At 38.9% G+C, this 21445-nt stretch overlaps 1 protein-coding gene across 1 annotated transcript in view; it reads left to right on the forward strand.

The window, feature by feature from the left end:
• Positions 1–21263, forward strand: part of LOC149149258 (uncharacterized) — a gene marked incomplete at its 5' end in the record, with an annotated part of 437403 nt that extends 416140 nt beyond the window's left edge. The window contains one exon of the mRNA XM_089442431.1: positions 20252–21263. Within this exon, the coding sequence (XP_089298557.1) occupies positions 20252–20785 (534 nt within the window). The remainder of the gene's footprint in view (positions 1–20251) is intronic.
• Positions 21264–21445: the final 182 nt, after the last annotated feature.

Here is a 21445-nt window from a genome sequence, read left to right on the forward strand (position 1 = left end):
GTGAATGTTGTTGGCTTCTTATTAATTCTTATTATGTCTTCTTCATCAAACAATTACCAAACGTACAAAACATGAAGATCAAAAGAATACAAAGAACACAAGATATAAGCTCCAAGTCAGGGCAAAACCCCTCCAAAAGAAGATCCAAAAAAATTCTCTTGTTATAGAATCAGATCAAAGTGATATATCCAAGGCCCATGACCATAAAAAGACTCCATCCGTCAAGATGCCAAGTCAAACCCTCCTTCCACATAGCAAATCTGTCAACATCAAGAGACCTGCAATATGTACAACATCAGGAGCGAACCTTCAACAAGAGATTTATCAAGGCGGAACATTCACAAATACGAGCTCAAGAAAGTCTTCTTTACACCTGGCAATTTCAAACTTTGGCCTCCCTTCTTCGCTATTCTTCTCTGTTATATTTCAGAACCAACCATGCGAAAATCTTGTGTTCAAATGAGTCCAAGTCAACCTCTATTTATACTGTCCAGAGGGGTTCAAATAGACATGTCTTCTAGGGTAGAGCTGACTTGGCAGCTAGAGGCAATTTTGACCCAAATTACATATTTGAAAATTCTTTTTGTAGGCTATAAATAAGCCTTTGACTTTGCCCAATACAAATAATAATGAGCATGAAGAACATGCTTAAATAAAATAATAATTTGGCTTGAGCATGAAGCCTGTTACCGCTCAAACTAGCAGGGGACCTAAAGGGGCTCCATAAAGGGAAAATGCTAGACCAAGGGCAACCAATGGAGACTTAGGCCACTGCCACTTCAACTAAGGCTCCCTACTATTTATGGACACTCATTGACGGGAGGAGACCTAGTATATTATGGAGTCACCAATGAAGGATAAATCAATGAATGGATGTGGAGTGACCCAAATGATTCCTTTCCAGAAGAGGTTGAAAGATAGAGCTTGGTTGCTTTCTAAGCAAGGTACAATTTCTTCTACAAGAGGGATGGGAGGATTAGAGGGTTAGGTTTGCGGAATATGACTTGTGAAAGAGTTTCCCAATCCCTAAAATCTTTATTGAAGTTGGTATCCTGAGTGGTTCTTGAAGAATTGTTTCTTCAAAGGAACGAAACCACACGGGACCAAGTGGACCCAACCTAGGTTAGGGGAAAAGAGTTTAGCAACCAATGATGTTCTTAACCCAAAGAAGGACGAGGGAAGGATCAAAGAAAGAATTTTCAATTGAAGGTGTTGAGTTGATCCCACGAGGCACTAGCCTTGGGGACACTAGGGCAAAGTTTGATCTCTGAGCTAGGGCTCGACCTTTCTCACAACTCCACTGTCGGAATGGCTTCAAAATTGGAGGAGGCCTTGAGGAGACACCAGTGCAAGAGAGGCTAGGAGATCGAACTTTTTGGAAGGCTCATTCGTCGAAAAAATGACGCCTTAGGTGACCTAACTGGGCTAGACCTAGGAAAAGGTGAAAGGGAGTTGATTTTAGGTGACCACCTTTTGGTAGATCAGTGCCTTAGTCTTGGGATAATGGAATCTATGATGAATATGAGTGATGACCTTCGGTTCTTAGTCAAGGAGGCCTCAAGACTACTTCGCTAACCTTCTAGGTCAAAGAGAAGCAATCTTGCAGCTTTTATACTTCGATGTGCAAAAGGTGATGGCTTATCAAGATAAATTCGTTGATAGAATTACCCCTAGGAGATTTCATTAACATTACATGTCCCATACATTGAGAGATGCTATATAGACACAAAATTCCACAATTTAAGCAGTAAATGCATGCAACAGTTAGGCCTAAAAATAACGAAAATCCCATTACAATGTTTATGACAAAGTAAAACAAGAATAGCATTAAAAGTATGTTACTTACATGTAATAGAACATATCCAACCATCCATTTGGCAATGGAGAAGCTCCAAAGTGAGATGGACCAAATCCACACATCAAAATTCATCCATAAAGCTCCAATTCATCCTATAAGAAAAAATGTGAAATTCTTAAGAGAGAGAAGAGATCCAATCCAAAGTGATGATGAGAGAATGAACTCATCTCACTTGTATTTTTTACACTAATAAGGAGTTTGAATTAACCTACATAAGCCCCAATAATAAGATAATGTTCTAATAATCTAACTTTTGGTGACAAGCCCACAAAACTAGGTCACAAATGAAAGAATAAGCCTCTCAAGAGGTCAAATAATAATCTATGCATGTCGTAGGGCCCTCTAAGAGGCCTAATGATGTCCACGGGTGCCATAATGAAGAGTAGGACCCTCAAAAGGTGATGGACAAGGGGTCGGCCCCTTGTTCACCAAACAATAAACCTGTGGTGCTCCCAATGGGTGTGGGGGCACAATTATAATCTCACGGGTCTCCAAATGAGTCGAAGATGCCTGTAAATCGTCTGCAAGGGCTTTGATGATGCTGTAGGGGATGCCACAACATCCTACAAGTCTTGGGTCAGCTGCCAAGTGCATGGTACATCTATGGAGCCGGCTGGGCAAAGGTGAACCAAGTGCATGGTACATCTATGGAGCCGGCTGGGCAAAGGTGAACCAAGTGCATCTTCCTCTTCCAATAAGAGTATCTCGAGCATCTCTGACCTTCCTCGGGGATCCATGAAATGTTGTCTACTGCTATGGAGGCTCTATTGAGAAATCTAGGGCATAACAATTAAGTGATTTCTCTTCAATTAGTAACTGCTTGTGAGTACTTTTTACTTCTTTAGGTTAGGATCTTCTTTTACTTAGGTTATTAGTGTTCTTCTTCATCAAACAACTACCAATGCATAAACTATAAAGATATAAGAGACATAAAATATAGGCTATCAGCCAGGGCCAAAACCTCTCACTCTTTGGGAGGAAAACCCACACAAATTCCTCTTATAGAGATTCCAATTGATGAATACCAAGACCAAGACCCTTGACCTATTTGCCACTCCCAGACCAAGACACAAGTCCTCTTCCACTTTGACCTTCTTAGAAATGAGACATTATCACCATGGTCATGACATCAAGGTCTCCTTCTTGTATTATCACTAAGATGTTACAACACCGAGACCTTCTTTCTGAGATCTTCTTATGGTGGTAGCACCGAGATTCTCCTATTGTGATGACATCGAATCCTTCTTACTGGTGGCACCGAATTCTCCTTGTTGTTGTGACATGAAGACAAAGATTGCCCTTGACTATGAGATAACCCCAAATTCTCCTTCCTGTACCGAGACAAAGATTGCCCTTGACTGTGTGATAGCACCGAATTCTCCTTGCTGTTGTGAGATCATATCATTGTGATAACATTGAAGTTTTCTTACTGTGATTACCAAAATTATCTCTGCAATCCTATCTAAACTTGCCTTTGCAATTAGCTCGAGTTCCTGTACCCTTATCCAAGCTCCTTCACCGAACTTGTCTTTGCAATTAGCCATCCGAATTTCAGAGGTGATCTGAACAACTTGACTGTGAAATAGGTTGAGCTGCCTATTTATAGTAGTCTGTCCATGAGTGTTAGCCGACATGATAGTTTGAACAATTGTGTCTCGACTTTAGGTGAAGCCGACATGAGTTCTTCATTTCATCTTGAGGCTGACTTGAAGAGGGATAACTTGTGCTTGACTTGGAAGGCTACTTGACAATCCTATGGACTCATATACATTTGTAACATGCCCAAGAAGAGTTTTTCATAGATGATATTGAATCTCTTTGAATTTTATGAGTAGATGACAAATCCTAAAGGCTCACAATGGGAGCCATCACTAAAAATAAAATCCTTGCTCATGGAACCCATGAGGCAAGCATTACAATAAAAATTTTATTTTTCTTCCTTTACATCATTTACATAAAAATTACAATTACATGTCATTATGAAGACCGAACCTAGTTACACTTTTCAACACTCCCTCTTAACTAGGGAGGTATTCAGAATGGTACTTGGTCATTCTCAATTTGAAGAATTTCTCATAAGAAGAATCAGATTGGTAACCCATCTGTATAGCATCATATCGACTAGCATTCTCACATAGCAAGGCCTTGACTAACAACTCTATCTCTCCATGAGATCTGAGCACAATGCTGGCGAGACCAATAATGTATAAACACCCTCATCATTGTCTCTCTCGGAACATACCCCCACCCGGGTTCTCAGGGTGTGTTCCACCAGGACTATCCTTATTTTGGATTCCCAGTCCTCAAAGAATATCGGTCCTCTACGACTACTCTTATCTTGGATGCCCTAACTCATTCTCAAAGAGTATCGGATGCCAAATGTTTACTCAATCCTCCATTCTGTCTTCCCAAGTGAAGACAAGAATGATGTGTCTCTCTCTCCCTCTTAATTAGGGAGGACATATCTATTCCAATAAAGGAATGTATTCATTCCTATAGAAGGAGTGTACCTAAGCTCCCTTTTGGCTTAGGAATTTCCAAGTTTCTTCCAAGTAAGAAAATTGTTTCCAGGCGCCCTCTTAATTAGTGATCTATAATAGCTCCTCAAGTGGAGATGATGGGACAACCAGCTCCTTGAAGAACTCCTCTTCACGATGTCATGAATTTCTCTTCATTATCTAAGAGTCTTCATGTTTGGAACTTCTACATAGGGCACCAACCATCCATCACATTCATCCACGAGTCAACCATATCATTGAAAAATGATCCATTAGTCCATATTTGGCCTTCTTTCATGCCATGTTGCCTTCTTCATGCCATGTTTACTTAAGGATCTTTCATCTTACTACATGTGCATCGGTGGTGGAAGACATCCATAGATCTTCTCTTGGCAACCCTGCATAAACCCATCCAGATATAAAATAAAGGAATGAACATTAAAATCAACATTACCTTTGTGATGGTCTTTCATCATGACGTCTTCTTTTTTGCATCAACATCTTGCATACATATTGACACATCTCCCAAAGATATATATTGTCAAGGGTCTTTTTTCCTTTCAGACTTCATCAAAGTCTTCAGATCTTTCATAGAGATATCCTAGTCAAATCTTCTTGGTTTTTCGGATGTTGATTGCCTTTACCATGGTTGCATATTCCATGACCTCTTCCTTCCTTTCTTCACACATTGCATTCCTAGGAGCTTCCAATTAGAGTTCCTCAAATGTAGTCAACCACCTCATACTTCACCTTATGTTGATTTCATCTAGTGAATATGTGACCCATGCATTCTTGCATTCCTTTGAGGGAGGAGATCCTTATTTTTTATCATGCTCTCAAGATAGAGCGTTGATCCATGTTACCTGCAACTATATGACATGACTTCCACAATATTCAATGTAAGCATACATACCTCATTTTTCCTTTGGGTCATCTAGACTTCCTGCAACAACTTCCTTGATTGAAAGAGCTTCAGTCCCTTGAACTGCTTCATTTTTATGTCATCATACCATCATCCCATGAATTCTACAAGTTTGAAATTCTTGATGAAACACTTGCTTCCCCTCATGATTGGTGAACCTTTCAATGAAGATTCCATCAGAGATTCATGAGGATCTAAAGTATCCCCATCAATGGATGTTTCCTTTTGACAGATGTATGATGAACCTTGTACTAGATGACCTTGCCACTTGTGTTCCCAATGAGATTCCCAAGAGCTATATCCTTGACTTCCATAGATTCTAACCATCTTTCATGCTTCTCTATGATGATATCCCAAGCTCTTGTTCCAATGCTTCTATGGTGCCTTGATGCATCCCATTTAGTGAATCATGATATTCATATCTTAGAATAGAAGACTTAGGAGTTTGAAAAGAATTAAGGTGAGGAAGACTATCTCAGTCATATTTGAGATCTCTTACTTCCTCTATATTGGACTTCTTCTTTTCAGCTTTCTCCACTTCTTCGGTGATATGAGCTTCTTCTCTTCTTCTTTTGTTATTGTCCTTCTTGATCTTAGGACAGTCTCTTTTGTAGTGTCCATATTCTTGACACCCATAGCATTGGATTTTGGCCATGTTCTTTTTCTTTTTCTGAGGACCAAACTTTCCAAATTGTCCCTTTCTTCTTGTCATTGCAACATAATCTTGATTCTGCTCACCTAATCCCACATCATATTTTGCCTTTAACATGGATTCTTCAATCTTGCATAGGGACCATAGATCTTGGAATGGAGTAGCTTCTTTCTTCCCATAAATACTTGAAGTAAAGTTACCCACTCCTTCGGTAGTGCATTTAGTACCACTGTTGTCATTTCACTATCAGACATGACTTCTCCCAGTTCTTGTAGTTGATCTGGGATCTCAAGTATCTTCATAAACTATGAGGCTATTCCATCTTCATTTGACATTTTTGTTGAAGAATCTAGGGAAAATTAGGTGTAGTGTGATTCTTCTTGACTTGATAACAATTTGTGGAGTTTTTTTTACTTTTTCTTGTTAGCTTAATCTTCTTCTTCTTCTTATTAATGCATGTGTGTGTACTTCATCAAACTGCTACCAAAAACATAAGAACAAGAACACAAGATGTTGGCTCTCTGTCAGAGCCAAAACCTCTCTTCTCTTGAGAGGAAAACCCTTCAGTAAATTTCTCTTATTGAAGCTTCTTATTGATCAATGCCAAACCCTAGACCCTTGACTAGAATTCCCTCCAAGCACAATTCAAGTCCTTTCTCCTTTCAACACTTTGTTCTCTGACACTTCCTTCTTCCAGCACTTCATTCCTTGGCACTTTGTCCTCCTCCTTCCGACACTTCGTTCTACTTTCAACTGTTGGTAAATTTTGTTGCGCTTGCTCTAGAAGAGGTACCTTTGATGAGACCCTTTCCTTATGATGATCCCTTCCTTCTGTTTAGCAACCAACGAACTTGTATGACTGTAATGTGAGGGTTGTAACAACAAAGACATCCTCCTTTTCGCACGTGTCACTGTAATAGGCTTTAAAACAACCCTATTACCTTCGCTTTTCTTCCTTGCTTCTTCGCTTGAGTGGGAGGGCCTATGTTCTTAGCTCAAATAATGAAGTTTGTGTGACTGTGATAGAGGGCTGCTATGACAACAGAGAGACCCTCTCCTTCTTCGCATGTGTGACTATCTTTTAGCCCTAGAACAAACTTCCAAAGATTCGGTATTTCTACTTGGAGACCCTTTCTTCGTCCTTCTTCACCCTTTTTCTTGGCGTCCTACCTTCGTTGATTTCAGAGAGATGGGTTGCGTTATAGTGGAGTGGACAACCTCTATATATAGAGGATTGTCCCTCCTTTACGCTGACTAGAAGGTCGACTTGAGGACTGTTTGTAGGCCGACTTGCTATCTTACTTCAGATGGCTTCTTTGGTGGTGTCACATGCATGGAGGAGACTCTTTGATGGTGCCTTTTCTTTGGAGGAGACTTGACTTTTGGAGGAGAGTTCTTTGACTTCTATACAAACATATACATGATGCAACATGCCCTTAAGGTCTTCAATATTTTCTTTTGACTATTTGACTCACCTATAGCACTTTAACTTGTGCTAGACCTATTACAATGAACAAGAAACTCATTGACATATATTATAAAAATAATATTTCTTTTCTTGAATAAATACAAATATCAAAAGTACATTTATGAAGGCCGAACCTAGTTACATTTCCTTCAACAATTTTCAGCGTGTAGAGTTCTTGGCTTGATGATATGACTTTTGTCACAGTGCTTACGGAATACAACTCTACTCGGTTATCATAGATATCTTTTGATGTTGCAAGTTTAGATACATATGGGATGAGGGGATCCTCGATGGATTCTATGAGAATCCTTTTAGCCCTACCTTCCCCTTTCATATACTTGGCAAGAGCTTGCGCCTCTTCCTCTCCTGGTTTTGTGATAGATACTTTGACATGATTCATGACCTCATTTTCAATGAGATTTAATTCTGTCCTTTTCTTCCATGCAAGACAGCTTGAAGCCCCAACCAATTTGTTGCTTTCTTTGCAAAAAGACATTTTGATAGATTCAGATAAGGTCATATACTTACTTGATACGATGCTCCTTTCTCCTTGCTGCTTCCTTGATGTTGATGATGATATAGAGGATAGAAAATGTCCTTTTGATGAAGATAGTTTTCTTCAATGATGATCCTTGATCACACAGAGAGGGAGATCCCTTGGATATTTTGATGATGATGATGTCTTCAATGGTATGGATCTTGCTTGAGAGAGATTGCCTTAAGAGTCTTGATAACAATGCTTCTAGCTTCCTTTGACTGAATAGACTTCGAAACATTTCAACTTGAGAAGAAGTAGGGTTTTGGCCTTCTTTTCTTGATGATGATCTTAATACTTCTTTGATCTATAGTTTTGATGTTTCCTTGAGATTTGATCCTTGCGTGTCTCTTGATAAGATGCCCTTCCTGGACTTAGTCACCTTTGCTCTGAAACCATGTTGAGAAATCTATGGCATAGCAGTTAAGTGATTTCTCTTCAATTAGTAACTGCTTGTGAGTACTTTTTACTTCTTTAGATTGGGATCTTCTTTTACTTAGGTTATTAGTGTTCTTCTACATCAAACAACTACCAATGCATAAACCATAAAGAGCTAAGAGACACAAAATATAAGCTATCAGCCAGGGCCAAAACCTCTCACTCTTTGAGAGGAAAACCCACACAAATTCTTCTTATAGAGATTCCAATTGACGAATACCAAGACCAAGACCCTTGACCTATTTGCCACTCCAAGACCAAGACACAAGTCCTCTTCCACTTTGACCTTCTTAGAAGTGAGACATTATCACCACTATCATGACGCCAAGGTCTCCTTCTTGTATTATCATTGAGATGTTACAACACCAAGACCTTCTTTCTGGGATCTTCTTATTGTGGTAGTACTGAGATCCTCCTACTGTGATGACACTGAAATCTTCTTACTATGGTGGCACTGAATTCTCCTTCCTGTTGTGACACTGAGACAGAGATTGCCCTTGACTGTGAGATAGCACCAAATTCTCCTTGTTGCGTCGAGCTATAGATTTCCCTTGACTGTGACATAGCATCGGATTCTCCTTGCTGTTGTGAGATCATATCACTGTGATAACACTGAAGTTTGCTTACTATGATTACTGAAATTATCTCTGCAATCCTATCCGAACTTGCCATTGCAATTAGCCCGAGTTCTTGTACCCTTATCCGAGCTCCTTCATTGAACTTGTCTCTGCAATTAGCCATCTAAATTTCAGAGGTGATCTGAACTTCTTGACTGTGAAATAGGCCGAGCTGCCTATTTATTGTAGTCTGTTCATGTATATTAGTCGACATGATAGTTTGAACAATTGTGTCTCCATTTAAGGTGATGCCGACATGAGTTTTTCATTTCATCTTGAGGCCAACTTGAAGAGGGATAACTTGTGCTTGACTTGGAGGGCTACTTGACAATGTTATAGACTCATAAACATTTGTAACATGCCCAAGAAGGGTTTTTCATACATGATATTGACTCTCTTTGAATTTATGACTAGATGACAAATCCTAAAGGCTCACAATGGGAGCCATCACTAAAAATAAATTTCCTTGCTTGTGAAACCCATGAGGCAAGCATTACAATAATAATTTTATTTTTCTTCCTTTACATCATTTACATAAAAATCACAATTACTTGTCATTATGAAAACCGAACCTAGTTACACTTTTCAACAGGCCCATGGCTCTCGACACACACTCTATATGTGCCAATGTAGCCCTTTGGAGGATTGGGACCCTGCATAGGGAGACCAAACCCAAGATGGAGACCATTTGCGATCCTGTATAAGATCCAATGCGTCCCTTAACCTTCCAATACAACAAGTCATTAGAGAAATCGAGTAAATGAGCTTACCAACCATGGACCACAGGTGGGGACTTCATAATGCCCTGCCTTTCCATAATGGGCTTCGGGATGTGCCAATGCCTCCTAAAATCCAAATGGAGTTAACTAAGTATCTTAATAGGTGGTTTCTACTTCTAAAGGGGATAATATGTTCAAGGTACATCCTTCAAAAGGTGGTGGCATGTGATAGATAGGCAAATGAAGTAGGGGATGAGAAGGGGCATCCCTAGGCCACATGCTAGGGTAGAAGGGTAGCTAATGAAAGGGAAGCCCACACTTGGGTTTATAATATCTAGGAGGGAGCAATCATGGTATATGAGGTGCCCCGACCTTGATTTTTCCACCCTTCTTTATATGCTTTTTTCTTTTTTATGATTTTCTTTGATTAATTGCTTGGGGATCAAAGGGTAAGAGCATGATGCATAAGATATAGCACTGAATACCCCCTTTTAAAGTAGGGTGGTTCATTGCCCACCAGGGGTTGGCACAATCATGGGTCCCTATATGATGAAGGGGGCTCATAGAACCTGTAGGAACCATGGTGATGGCCATAATGATGGGGTAGAGATCATGTATTGGCGTTTGCCCATGTGGTAAATGTGTTTGCTCCAACCATCTTTTACATTTTGTGGTACATTTTCCTGTTGAATGTGGCGAAATATGCTTTTGTATTTTCTTTAGCTGCATCAATCTCCAGGGCATCATTCCAGGCCTGATGCAAGGTGTGGGTACAGGGAAGAGGCGAGCTAACCCTCTGTGGACCCAGTGGAGGAATGTGGACCCAGGTGGGAGAAATGATGAATGGGGTAGTAATGAGTGAAAAGGGGGTAATACAAGTAGATAAGGGAGCGGGACCACACAACCAAAATCAGGGTTTCCCGTGAAATGCCATCGCTCAAGCCAAATGGTCAGTGAAAGAGATCCCACGGGACTAGAATGCATGGTTAATATCCAAAAGGGGTATGAGGGGACAGGACATAAACCTAGCCCATTCTTTCCACCGAATCCCCCCATTAATCCATGGCCAGAAGTGTGCATGATAAGCAAATTACAATACTCAATTAGCAAATGACAAGCCATACCTTTAGGTTCGAGAGGCCCACCTTCAAACATACGATCATGGCAGATGGGCGAGGGACCGCATGGCTAGCTCAGGTGGCAGAGAAATGGCACAATGAGCTAGCTGGTGGCTATTGCTGCTGGCTAAGGATGATCTTGGAAAAACAAATTTCTCCTAGGGATATCACCCACAAAATGGTGGGTAACAAAGCCCATGCTTGAAAACTAAAATTTCTTTTTCTTCTTTTGTTTTTACATAAAATATGTAAGTACAAAAATAATTATGAAGATCGAGCCTAGTTACATTTTCCAACACTCCCTCTAGGGAGGTATTCATAATTACATAACCTGTACAAGGATACTTCTCAAATTGAAATATTCTTATAAGAAGAGTCAGATGATAAGCCATCTTTAAGCATCATAATCATCACTGTCAAATAGCAACATATCACAACCTTGACTAACAAGATCCAACTCTCCACAAGATTAGAGCACAATGCTGGGAGGCATACATATGGACAACAACACCTCTCAAGGCACATACCCCATCCGAATGTTCACCAGGTATGTCCTTACAAGACTATTCTTATTCTTATCTTGGATTCCCAATTCTCAGAGAATATTGGTCCTCTTCGACCACTCTTGTGTTGGATACATTGTCCAATCGTCAAAGCATGTCGGTCCACGGGACTACTTCTATCTTGGATCCCCAATCCTCAAGAAGTATCAATCCCAGATGCTTATCCAATCCTCCATTCTCCCTACCAGTGCCTTCACTAGATGTACCACTATTAGTTTTGGCCTAGTGCATGACACATGGAGAATATAGTGTCTTCTATCACTCCCTCTCAACTAGGGAGGAAATATCCCTACTCCCAGTCAACTAGGGAGGAAATATCCTTATTCCCAGTCAACTAGGGAGACATAACCACAATCCTTAGCTAATGTCATACTTCATCAGTACATCAGCTACTTGTTCCTCTATGGAGATATAGTTGTAGCTACAGGGCACCTTTCTCTAGTACATCATACCTGAGCTCTGACCTTTCTGGATATCAAACATTTTATGGAGCTAAATTCTTTCACAACCATCACCGTCAAATAGCAACATATCACGACCTTGACTAACAAGCTCTAACTCTCCACAAGATTAGAACACAATGCTGGGAGGCATACATATGGACACCAACATTGCAGCCTCTCAAGGCGCATACCCCATCCGGATGTTCACCAGGTATGTCCTTACAATATTATTCTTATGTTTATCTTGGATTCCTAATGCTCAACGAATATTGGTCCTCTTCGACCACTCTTGTGTTGGATACGTTGTCCAATCATCAAAGGGTGTTGGTCCACGAGACTACTTCTATCTTAGATTCCCAATCCTCAAGAAGTATCAATCCCAGATGCTTATCCAATCCTCCATTCTCCCTACTAGTGCCTTCTCTAGATGTAACACTGTTAGTCTTGGCATAGTGCATGACACATGGAGAATATAGGGTCTTTTATCACTCCCTCTCAACCAGGGAGCAAATCCTTACTGCTAATCAACTAGGGAGACATAACCACAATCCTTAGCTAATCTCATACTTCATCAGTACATCAACTACTTGTTCCTCCGTGGAGATATAGTTGTAGCTACAGGGCTCCTTTCTCATAGTACAGTCAACCAGGGAGACAACCACAATCCTTAGCTAATATCATACTTCATCAGTACATTAGCTACTTGTTCCTCCATGGAGATATAGTTGTAGCTACAAGGTTCCTTTCTCATAGTACATCATACTTGACTTCTGACCTTTCTAGATATCAAACATTTTATGGAGCTAAATTCTTTCACTCTATTTTTATGACAGGGTTTCTTGGCTCCTAACAACATCACATCATATCAAACTTTGACCTTTCTGGATCTTGTCAGTCATCAAACAACTTTATCATCAAATGGTTCATCTATCAACTTTAAGGAGCCAAACTTCCTCACAATTGCTAGCACATGCCATCTATTCTTCATAACAAAGTTCTGCCATCATATTCTTCAATAAGTCATATAAGCTTTCCAAATATCAATTCTGCCCTTATTCTCTTCCAAGCATCAACAATCTTATCCACACATTCCACGTGTTCCATGATCAAACCATGTAGCTGTAGGTACTTCAATATCATCCAACAAATTATCTCAACTGCTATCTTTCTAGCCTCTGCATATACTTCTACAACATGTCTTTCCAGGGAGCTAAATCATCTTTTCAAACAAATCATCAATATCAAAGTTACTAAATCACAATGGCCTCAAGTCAAGGTGTGAGATTCTTCATGTCAAATTCTATTACTTGCTCCCTTCGAGGTCAACATACCTTTGCATGGTCTATCTCATATTGCAACAAAGTTCTACTTTATGCTTTCCATCTTTCTATCATCAGTTAGGAGTAAACTAATCAGCAGGCTTCAATATCATTTTCATCAGGGTCTTTACAACTCCCTTTTTCCTTCTAAAGTGAGTGGACTTATTGTCCTTTAATCGACTTTCTTGATGCAAACTTCTAACTGCTCCCTTCTTCATATTCATGCTTTGCCACGTTCTTTTACTTCTTCCTTTTGCTAGTCAAGCTTTAGATGAATCTTGTCTTGATCTACCACCTTTATGAAAGAATAAAAAGACAAATTACAAGGGTGAAAGAGCTATACTAATACAAAATGTAGGGTACTTATCCTTTTGAAGAGGGTTGGCTCCCTCTTAATTTTGGACTTGTTCACCACCCTTGTTTCCATGATGTCATACTTGTCAAACTCAAAATCTAGATTCTTTTTACAACATAAACAATTAATTAGGGTTTTCCCATCCAAGTCTCAACTAGGGTTTACGAACCCTAGATACCAAAAACCATCAAGATGTGAGATCTACAAACCCTAGATTCTTTATAGACAACAAGTTCCACCATGCAAGGCTTCTATAAGGATGCTGCAAAACCCTAATGCATTTCATTTCTTGATCTCAAGACCTAATCTTCACATTCAACAATTATGTCACTCTCTCTGATCTATATCTATGCAATCCCTTTATCTTTTCAAACGACCATCATGAGCTAGAGAACTTGACACATCATGAAATGCACACAACAATTCTACATACCTGTGCAACTTTACCTTATCTCTTCTTTGTAGAGATCCAGTTCTTCTTTAGGTGTCAAGTCCAATCGTCCTTTAGCAAATGTATATCTTCAACACAGGTGCTTCAGTTCTTCATCCTTCAAGCTAGAGTATGATTTACAGAGATATTTTTACAAAGTCCTTTGTCACAATTTTTCAAAACCTCGGCCTTCATGGTTCTGGTCTCTTCCTGAGAGAAGGTGACTCAAATTTTTGTGCTTGCAACTGTGTTCTAATCCTATAAATTATTCCTTTCAGGTTGGCCTCATTGATGACTGCTTCTCATAGTAGTGCTTCATGTTGTAGCATTTTTTGGTTTTGGTAAATTAAAATAAATTAGTCCAAAAAATGAAAATATTTTTCAAAAAAATGTTAAGCTAGGATATGGACAAAAAGAACATTGAATAAAATGTTAGGAAATATTTTGATAAATATGTCCATATCAAAGAAAATGTTTGAATAGATGCCCTAAAAAATGAAGGCAAAAATAAAATGTTAGGATAGAGAGAAAAGCAAAAAACAATAAACTCTGAAAGTGTTGCAAATATAAATGCCACTACTTTTACTCTAATTCATTTTTGAAAATAATAGTTGTGTGCAGTTTGTTTAGATGCCACACTACTTTATTTAATCCAATTATACAGTTTAATCATAATTGGATTTATTTTAAATTGATTGCCATAGGTAGAAAATAAAATTGGCTCAATAGTTTAATCTAAGCCAATGGAGAGAATAAGGTATAGAGATAGATTATTCATGAAAAGAAATATTGGGTTGCTAGGTTAAATGCACCGAACTAAGTGAAGAAAAATTGTTAGGATAAGTAAAGGATAGGTAGAAGAAAGGCTGCAGAAGTACAAGGTTGGTGAAGCATAAGCACATTCATCATGCTTAATCCAATGTTTCAGTGTGCAAGAGCAGTTATGAAAGTGAAAAGATGTTCACTAGCTGATTTAATTAACTTCCCCTCATTTAATTTCATCCCCCACTACATACTTACTAATTTCCCATTATCCCATCATTTCTTATGAAAATACCCTTTTCCCATCATTTTCACCCTTGCCCTTTGGTTTCACACATTTTCCTAGCAAATTACCCTCTAAAGGTCATTTCCATACCCAAGGCCCTTTTCCCTAGTGTGAAACCCTTTCCCCATTGAAAAAATCACTTTCCCCTTGTAATTTCCCTAAAAACCCATAAAACCCCCCTTGTCCTAAGTTTAAATTCCCCCCCCAAATTATTTAATTAACTCCGCAAATTCACCATTTTCCCGATATAAAAACCTTTTAACCCACCACCCTTGGTGCAGTTAACAAACCCAGCTACATTTTAACCCCGGTCCCACTGTATTAAAACTCGCTCGTTATATTTTTAACCCTGTCTTGTTCGTTAATTAATTACAGTTAAGTGTAGTTATCCCCCGGGCCCCGCTAATCTCCGCCGATTTCCCTCCGTGCATCTCGATCGCGCTCCTTTTGGCTACGTGGAAGCACCGAGTGAACTCGCGTGCTCTCATGAAAAAACCGCCGAGTGCCAAAAGCGGTGCGATGAACCTTAATACTGCCTCCCCGCATAGACCGAAACCATCCACTATTCATTTATCGATTTCCGTGCCAAATTTTAAACGTTACCCGTTAAAACGTCGAAGACCCTCATTTTCCCTCTTTTCGCTCTTTTCGCCCGTTTGCATAGCGAAACCTGCCTAAGCTTTCCTGTGCCACCCTGAGCATTTGCAACCCAATTTCACCGCCGTTTACCTCCAGAACACGCTCCAGATTCCATCCACATACTTTCCTATTCCTGAAACCATTATCGCCTCCCTGCCAACCTGTGTTTTTATTAACTATTGGTTTATTTTTGCAGGTGATCATATAAGACCTGGACAAACAATTTTTATACTAGTGAAAACCCTGTTTGTTCCAGATTCTCAAGAAATTCAGATGATTTTCCTTAACAAAATATTCCAGGAGACAGACCAGAAAGAAGTCATTTACACAGAGGGAAACAATTTACACAGTAAATGTTAAAACAGAGGAGGCAAATAAAGAGATATAGATGAAAGACAAACAGATGAAATATACAGAAAGATGATCAATATCCAACTACCAGATGCTAAGACATGGAAAAAACTAAATGATTTACTGTTGAAATACACAGTAAAAATTTGAAATGTACAATAAAAGTAAAAAGCACAGTAAAGGATATTGACAGGTTAGCAAGGTCAAAGTGTATCAGATGAAAGATCATAAGTAAATATGACATCCAACGTGAAAATCGAACAACATTCAACTTTTGGAGGAACAGTCAGTCAGCTTCAACAATTTTCAGTTTTTTTTCAGCAATAGTCACCAACAGCTCAACATCAAAATAGTGCTAGATCAACTAGCAGTCTTTATTTTGATTTTATATAATCTATTTTTGTAAAAACAATGTAGGATATTTTCTTAGTTCTACTGTTGTATAACTAACTCTCTTCACGAGTTATTAAGGGTTGCACCCTTGATGAAGCATTTCTAAACATTTGATGTACTTGACTTTTCTGGAAGCTTAATACAATGCAAAAGATTCTGAATTCTGTTTTACACAGTTTGTGTTTCCTGTAAGTTTTTCCAGTATTATTCATTATGTTTTTCTTCATATTCTTATGTCTTACAGAGATAACCAGGTAGGAATAATTGTGTTTCAATCTATTCCTATAAGCTTCTGAAGTGATAATCTATAAAGATAATGAATTAATGGACTGTCTATTTAATTAATTCCCTTCAAATCAATAAATCATTAGCATCTTTTGTAAGCTTAAGCATATTCTCTTAAACATTCTAAACATAGATCAGAGGTTTTCATACTTGTGATTATTTAATTTTCAATTTGAAAACTGTGATAATCATATTATTTTTTGTTTTTGCTCACCACCATACAAGCTATTTCACTGTGTGAAATTTTATAGCAGCCCTCTGCTTTGGTATTAATATTATTCAAAAGGTTAGGCATTACAGTGTTACATCTGTTTCATTCATTGGTCCTCCATATTAAAACAAAATCCCCAAAACAATTATCTTAGATGCTCTGGCATGATAGCTGACCATTATCTTGTCAGAGATACAACACTTCATAGGATTTCATATATATTGTTACTGTTCTTTTTGGTTTCTTCTAAACAAGTTTGCTTCATGGTGAAGTCCATTGTATAGAAACGAGGTCTCATGGTCGATATACATACTTCACATCGCACAAACCATCACTATCAGGTGTTAGCATTACTGTGTTAGCCATTCCTCCAAGTCACTGTGATATTAATCATGGTTTTATAAGTCCAGGTCATTGTAAATGGAGAGCCACTGTACATAACTGTGCCAAATGATGTCACTGTACAGGGGTATGCAAACAGTGAATAATTGCGATGTCTTTGTTATATGATTATGATGCCTTTGATCTAGCGATGCCATGCTACTATGTAATGAATCACTATGTAACGAATCACTGTGTAACAACGATGTCACTGTGTAACAAATGCGATCCATACCACGGTCATAGTGTGCCAATAATGCAAGCCATACCACAGTAAAGTGTGCGTGCTATAGAACCACTGTTACGAGCCACAGAAATATTAATCCAAGCCATGGGAACATAGTATACGTGCTACATGAGTAAATGCAAGCCACAGGGATACATAGCGAGCCACCACGTATAATCATGTGATGCCACTGTGAGAGATGGATCATAGAGCACAACAATGATAATCATCGAATCACCATTGTAACAATAATCAGAGATGCCATGTACTCATGGAAATGGGCCAAGCCATGTGCACTATTAAGAAGACTCTAGAAGTGTCAAACTTGTAACTCTATTCGAGAGTTGGAGTCAAACCTGACCCCTAGTTGGCTATTGGGCTATGTTAACACTGGATCACCAGGGGAGAAGGGGTTTCATTCTTTAGCATTGCATCTTCTTCCATAGTAGAGGAGAGTCAAACCTGACCCCTAGTTGGCTATTGGGCTATGTTAAAACAGGGTCACTAGGGGAGAAAGGGTTTCATTTTTTACCATTGCCTCTTCTTCCGTAGTAGAGGAGAGCAACCAAGAGTTGGAGTTAGAGATGTAACAGTGGGGGTTAGTGTCCTGTAGAATCCTATTAGGCCTCAAGCCTCAAATTTTGATTTATTTAATGAGATCCGTTGTGATGATTTGTTCAGTGGAATATCCAAAAAATCAAACCATAAAAATTAAACTTGCTCTGTGGAAATATTCGAGGCCCCTTCTCCCTCTCGAGGGGGTATCATTTTTTTTTTAATTGTTTTTTGTTATCTTTATCTTTATCTATAGCCTAAAGGCTGCCACTGGGGCATATTGACTTTTTTCCTCAATCTAGATCTTGGTTGTATTAGTGCCTTACGAACCATCAGTTTGCTACGTCCCTAGCAGGAGCAAAGCCGCATCTCCGCATTCGCTCGGCCTTGATGGGGCCCCTCCTCGAACCTTGAACCTTGAGCCTTGAATCTTGAACCTTGAGGCCCCTTCTCCCTCTCGAGGGGGTATCATTTTTTTTAATTGTTTTTTGTTATCTTTATCTTTATCTATAGCCTAAAGGCTGCCACTGGGGCATATTGACTTTTTTCCTCAATCTAGATCTTGGTTGTATTAGTGCCTTACGAACCATCAGTTTGCTACGTCCCTAGCAGGAGCAAAGCCGCATCTCCGCATTCGCTTGGCCTTGATGGGGCCCCTCCTCGAACCTTGAACCTTGAGCCTTGAATCTTGAGCCTTGAGCCTTCATCCATATTTTTCTGCCACGACAGGCATAACGATTAATCGTTCTTCGTCCAGGGTAGTCCCTTTATTCAGGTAGTCCGGGTGGGCATCTATAATTCCCCTGGGATCTGGAATAGTTGGAGCCGGAAAGAAGAACTAATTGGCTATCAATGCAAATTTGGTGCCATTCTGGGGCCCGACAAAGGGCCCCAGAATGGCACCGTCTGTGCATTGATTTGGCCAATCCTGCATCATTAAGTAAGATGGGGCCCCTCCTTGAGCCTTGTTACAGATCATTACCTGATTTCAATGTTAATTTCACATTTTCTAAAATCGAAGTGGGAATGAATTAATGTGGATCCAGCCATTAATAACATTATAGGATCTGCTGGCTTGTTTAGACTTTTGGAAATGAGTAAAGGAAATACTATAAGAGATCCGAATGAGCTGCAGTTACACCATAACTTAGTCTGTTCAAGCAATGCCTTCAATTCCCAGTGGACTCCTTTTCTCTTTGATTGATTGCTTAAGAGGTTGGTTATTATTCTGATGTCACCTTCTAACTTCAGATGCTGTAAGTACAAATCTCTAGGTAAGCTGAGACCTTTCAAATATGCTTCAGTTTCTTACCTGTTATCAAGTCTTAATGCCAATATAACCAGAGTAAGGTAGTGTTAAGTACCATTGATAATGTTGTATGACATTCCCATAGCTAGCTGGTCAGCAGTTACCCGGAGTTGCCCGTCAAAGTTTTTTGTGGCAGGTTGGTTTTGGTTTTTCCCAGATCTTTGATATTTCTCTGGTGCTGCTGGGTTTGTCATTAACGGCAGGATATAAATTATAGTTCTTGACATTTGACACTGTCATTTCTATAGTATATTTGAAATGTCAAAACTATATAGATGTGCATGTTAACTTCTGCACAATCCTGATGCTTGTTGTAGCCTACGATCTGCATTAAAAACTCTTATAAACTGACTACAGCTTTTATAATGTATCACATGGTATGCCACATTTGAATATGTGCCACATAGAAAAGTACACATTAACATGATCCCTAAAACAGAAGCCCGACCCTTTTTTTCAATTTGTTCCCGATGTATCCATTTCCAATTTCAATTTCATAATCCAATTATCCAAATGCATCTGATGGTTTATGTAAATGTTTGTATGTAATCTTATAATCATTTGAACATTGCTATACTACTATACATATATACATCATCTAATCTCTGGAGTCTGAACAGCCTAACTCAACGGTTGCCCCACTGATCATAATCCTCATTTGCCTAACATCTTATGCTATGGACATCTTAGAACACACTATTATTCCATTGTTTTGAATCTTGCACATTGATTATACCAATGTATGGTTGATGATGGGCATTGTTACCTTAGCTCATGAACCTTATAAGCAAAGGTCTGGAAATGAGTGCATCTACTTTCTAATAGCTTGGTAATGGCTTCTTTGAGTATCACTTTGTGTATATGTATTTTCGAGCAAATCAAATAAAAGCTATTGACTTGTTCATGATTTTGTGGCAGGTCCGATCAGCATTCGCAATGGCCTTTCGTCTGCTGACTGATATTAAATACAATGACTTGGTTTCTCCTCATTTTAGCATTTTGGGACGAATAATTAGGGTAGATGAAAAATTGCTGGGTAGGCAGGCCAGGTTTATGGAAGTCTCTCAATTGGATACAAGCCAAAAAGCACTTCGATGTAGATCAGTCACAAATTCAGATGAAATAATGTTACATCCTCTGATAGAGGAACAGAGTGAATTGTTTGAAAGGTGGCAATTGTGTGATGATGAGCCATTGCCACGTGGAGGGGAGTGTTTAGAGAACCCGTATGGGCAATGTTCTACCAAGAAGGGATTAAAAAGGAAGCAAAGGGAAGAGAGGCTGCAGAACAAGAATTATTTGGGAGTCAAATGCAAAGTCTCAAAGAGACAAAAGCAGAAGCGTTTCTCCAAGAAATATAAAAAGCAGGGAGATGCTTTGGCGAATACTATGGCAATACTCCGAAGTCTAAGAAAAGTAAACAGATCACTGAAGATGAAGCTCCATGTGTAACGAGGCATGGGCCATATCATCAGAAGTCTACAAATTCGAGTAAAAATGTGGAACGTAAACGTGTATGGAATGATCATGATAACAATGGTAGCGCAATAACTATTATTAATTCCGCTACTGACAAAAAGATGAAATACTACTAGGTTTCTTATAATTTTTGTATTTTGTATAATGGCATGGAATCATGTTTGCAATTCGAAGTCAATTAAAGATCTTTTATATTAAATCATTGGATGGTCTCAATGGCAACTAAAATTGGTACATCCTGCTTGTGGGTGTCTATAATATGCTCCTTTTGAACTTTAAAGGAAGTGTATTCTAGCATTTTAGAAGAGTGTTCATAGTTTACCTGCAGGATACAAAATAATTTGTTCCACAAAAAACGGCTGGGCAAATCAGTAAATGCTACATGGAAAATGTTTGTCATTTGGTGTCAAACAAAATAAATATGAAATTTACCAACTTTTTCTTGTTGAAATGCCCGAGAAGTTCGGCTTTTGTACTGAATAGTAGGCGGACAAAGTTGAATTTGGTATTTATAAAACACTGGTAAGGTTATTGAATTACATTTATTGCTTATGATGGGTGGTCTTGAGAATGGACTAAGTTGTTTTAATATTTTAGCACATACACAAAATTTCGATTTTTTCTGTGAATGAT

The sequence above is a fragment of the Pinus tabuliformis genome, chromosome 9 (genome assembly GCF_031772625.1).
Source record: "Pinus tabuliformis cultivar Carrire ecotype Pingquan chromosome 9, CPIR1, whole genome shotgun sequence".
Classification (NCBI taxonomy): domain Eukaryota; kingdom Viridiplantae; phylum Streptophyta; class Pinopsida; order Pinales; family Pinaceae; genus Pinus; species Pinus tabuliformis.